Here is a 4097-nt window from a genome sequence, read left to right on the forward strand (position 1 = left end):
AGCTCTGAGGACCTAGCTCAGATCCAGCACCTCCCCCAGACAGAAGCTCTGAGGACCTAGCTCAGATCCAGCACCCCCCCCACAGAAGCTCTGAGGACCTAGCTCAGATCCAGCACCCCCGGAAGTGTGCATCCCAACAGAAAAAAAAAGAAAATTTTTTTTTTAAGTTTTTAAGATTCTTGTACCCAAATCTTTATAAAATAACGACTGTTTCCTTTCTAGAAATAAAATGCACGGATGCTTCGTGTGCTTCTCAGAACACTGCAGCTTGCTCGGCCGGAGCTGCCGCCAGTCCCAAGCGGGGCCAGCGGTCCCCCCAAGACTCCCCGACAGTGCACGTGCCGGCGTTTTCCGGAGTATCTTCCACCCAGAGGTGTGTGATAGAGTCCTGTCGCTTTCTTTTGTCTTTACTTTTTATTATTTAGGTTTAGTATCTCTTCAACTTTACTTCCTTCAAAAAAAAGTTTGCTTTCTGTCTTCTAGTTGCTGTCCGTGGAATGCTTGCCTGCCTGTCTGCCTGCCTGACTGCCTTCCTTCCTTCCTTCCCTCCTTCTTTCCTGCCTTCCACATGAAACGATTACCCTTCATAGTCAAGCTACCACATTTTGTCATTTGGGTTGGATCTACTTTCCTCACTTGATTTTGCTTTTGGTACTCTGTGAAGTCAAGACGGTTTATACTTGTACCTAGTTGCTGTCTTTTGTTTTTCTTCATCAGTAGCCGGGATGCGCTTCCTGACTCTCTCCTGAGCACGGGTAAATACTTGTGGGTAAATACTTGCATGCATCAACGCAGTTCCTCACAGATCAGGATAAAACACGTTTAACCCTTTGTGCGACTCACGGGAGTGAGTGAAATTCATGTCTCCCTACAAACAGTTACTGATAAATTTGGGGCCGTTGTTTTAAAATGCTTTATTTCGTTTCTCCCTTTTTCATTGCACTAGTTTTGTGTTTTCTTGGGTGTGTGTATCCGCCGAGTTTATAAGTTGCCTCAAATCTTCTGGATGTAGGTAAGGGACAGACAGAACTAGTTTCCTCCAGAATTCTACCTTTGTCCATCTTTTTGTCGTCTGAGCTGGACTAACCTGAAGCATGAAGTCGATGGCTCCCCCGTCCTGGGTGAGGAGTCAGCTCCCCCCACACTGAGAAGCTGGAGGAATGGGGCCAGGGTCTCCAGGACTGCGACTACCTGGCAATGAGCGCAGATGACAAGACATGCCCTCCTCCTCCTGGCCCTGGCCGGACTGCGGCTCTGCAGCGCACTCTGAGTGCAGAGGGGCGTGTGTCCAGCGGCCCAGCGAGCCCCTCCGTCCTGCCGTGGGGCCGGGGCTGGATGCTGGGTGCCTTGCCCCCACCACCAGGCACCTGTCCACAGGGAGCGGGGAGCGGGGAGAAGGGAGGAGCGAGGAGGGAGGAGGGGCGACCAGAGGCCGGGACGCCAGCCTGAGCCCAGGCCTCCTTCCCGGGGCGGGCGGAGCCGGCCGAGGGCACGTCCAGCTCAGGCCTCTCAGGCTGAATCAGGAGTCTGGAATGGCAGGAAAGCCACTTCTGCCAGGCCTGGCCTGGCTGTTTCTCTCAGGGGACACAGGCAAAGCCAGGCAGTTCCAGTGCGGAGAAGCACGCATTTGGTGGGAGCAGGAATGCGGCAACCCATCCTGCGGGTCGCTGGGGCTGCCGCCCTTCCCTTCCCCTCCGGCACGCGCCACCTGGCCGGGTAGCAAACCCCATTTTTCTTGTGCCAATCTGGATGAGGTCTGTCGTAGCAAAGGTGGGACTGGTAAAGACAGCCGGGCTCTGGCGAGCCCCTGGGGTGAGTGGCCATTCTCTCGGACATCTCTCTTCCTTCTCTCTTCACACGCAGCTGGGCAGGATTACCACTGCTTTTTTATTTAAAAGACATCACTGACAGAACTGCTGGTCCCAAAAGTATTCAATCACCAGCCCAAATATAATCGGGCCAAACGTGCTGGACAGCCGTGGCTGGCGGCCAGCGCTCTGACTGTGCCCCTCTCTGTCCGTCCAGTCCGTCCAGTCGGGCTCTGCAGGGCTGTGCCCTCGCCCAAGACCACTGGGGCTTCGCGTCTTGAGCAGTTTATTCCACATTTGGGAAACTTGAAGCCCAGTACCTTCCACATTCCCATTGATCACTAAAGGTGTGAGTCTGGCTCCAGGTCACAGGCTTCACCTACACCAAAGAGCCACGCAACGCTGAGCTCAGTCCACTTATTCATTCTCCGGCTACAGATGTGGAAGTGTGGAAACACTGGGGCCTCCCATATCTGTAGCTCAGACCACAATGCCGGAAATGAAACTCAGTCTGAGTTAAGCTACAACATGGATGAGACTGAGTTAACCAATCTAACCTGCAAGATGGAACCGGAAGCCAATGGTAGGACTCAAGAGGAAGAAGACAGACCAGGGAATCACACAAAAGGAAGAGGAGAAGAGACAGGAAAACAGGAGAGGAGAGGAGAGCCATGCACAGGGGAGGAGGGGGAGAAGGCCCCGAGAGAGGGAAGACAGGCAAGGGAGAGGGAAGCCAGCACCACCCCGGCCGTCCTGAGAACAGCGTTTCCTCCCACTCTGATCACCACCCGAACCTGAAAGCCACATCGACGAGGAGAGAAGCCAGAGCAGGAAGATTCCCTGCTCAGCCGAGCGAGGGCAGCCCTGTGAGCCAGTCCACCGCCCGAGCACCTACGGACGCGGAGGATTGTGCCAAGCCTCCATTCGGATCAGACGTTTCCCCCGTGAACCGGCGCTGCACTGGGGGTCAGAAGAGCACAGAAGAGTACGGTGCACATAAACCCCTCCTTCTGCGAGACAACAGAATTCACAGTGGACCAGAGAGGTGGTCTGCAGGGGCGGCACAGCACCGGGCAAGCCCGGGTATGAAGAGCATTTCTCCCATTGGCCTCGGGTCCCTAGTTTGCGCTCGGCTCCGGGCAGGTGGTGGACACAAAACACTGGGACGCTGGAGGAGCGTGCCGCTGTCCTGTCCTGTGTCCCTGAGTCCAGACACTGATACATACTTCACAAAGCAGACCGCTGCATCAGACGGCCTGACAAGGGGGGGCAGAAATGGAGGGTACCCCCCACACTGTCATCAACTGAACACTCAAAGCTTCCACCAAGAGACCGGCGTGCAGAACACGTTCTCGTACGTGATTTCACCTTCTCTGAGGACGTACCTGATTGCTGCACGTCTTGTATCGGATATTCTGCCCTTCGCAATTCCTAGGGAAAGGAGGAAGAGAGAAACAATGACTCCGGGGAGTCAAGCAAAGCTTGGCGGCGGCTTCCGAGCTGAGTTCTACGGTGCTGACTCCCTGGAGGGGACAGCGGAGCAGACAGAGAATCCTTTTGCTGATTAATACCATAGCCCACAAGTGAATCATTCTCAGGCAACCCTTGTGCCAAGGCCCGGCGGCCACTGAGACTGAGGTAGTGTGTGTGCACGCCGAGAGGAAAGGGGTCATCGCCATTACTGTGACTGGGGAGGCCTCAGGGCTGGCGGGCAGGAGCAGGCTCCGGAGCTCCTTACCCCTACCAAGCCGGCGCCTCTCGCACACAGAGCACTGTGCCCCCAGACCACCCAGGCAAAGAAGGGCGTCTTTAGAGGGTTCAGAAGCACTTTCTCAGGAGCCGCACTGCTAGTAACACCATTTCAGCCGTCTAATTAAAAGCTATTTTAATAAATAAAAATCAAACAAAAAGGGAAGGAGAAGGCGTCGGCCCAGGGGAGGAGAAGGCGTCGGCCTGGGGGAGGAGAAGGCGTCGGTCCGAGGGGAGGAGAAGGCCTCAGCCCGAGGTGCCCCCGGGGCGGCTCAAGCCTGGTGGACGCCGGCACCTTGGGCTTTGCCCGCGTCGGCTGCCAGGAACCCACTGGCACCTGCTGCCTCTTCAGAATAGAGCCTAAAACTCTGAACCTAAGACCTAAGCCCATCACCCTTATACACCCCTGCAAGACACCACCCACCCCTGCAAGACACCACCCACCCCTGCAAGACACCACCCACCCCTGCAAATCACCACCCACCCCTGCAAGACACCACACACCCCTGCAAATCACCACCCACCCCTGCAAGACACCAC

At 55.7% G+C, this 4097-nt stretch overlaps 1 protein-coding gene across 1 annotated transcript in view; it reads right to left on the minus strand.

Moving 5' to 3' along the window:
* Positions 1-4097, minus strand: part of Adamtsl3 (ADAMTS-like 3) — a 97566-nt gene that overhangs the window by 87622 nt on the left and 5847 nt on the right. Inside the window, exon 3 of the mRNA XM_013011849.1 lies at positions 3194-3239. Coding sequence (XP_012867303.1) covers positions 3194-3239 — 46 coding nt within the window. The remainder of the gene's footprint in view (positions 1-3193; positions 3240-4097) is intronic.

Source organism: Dipodomys ordii, unplaced genomic scaffold (assembly GCF_000151885.1).
Source record: "Dipodomys ordii isolate 6190 unplaced genomic scaffold, Dord_2.0 Scaffold15, whole genome shotgun sequence".
NCBI classification, from domain to species: Eukaryota; Metazoa; Chordata; class Mammalia; order Rodentia; family Heteromyidae; genus Dipodomys; species Dipodomys ordii.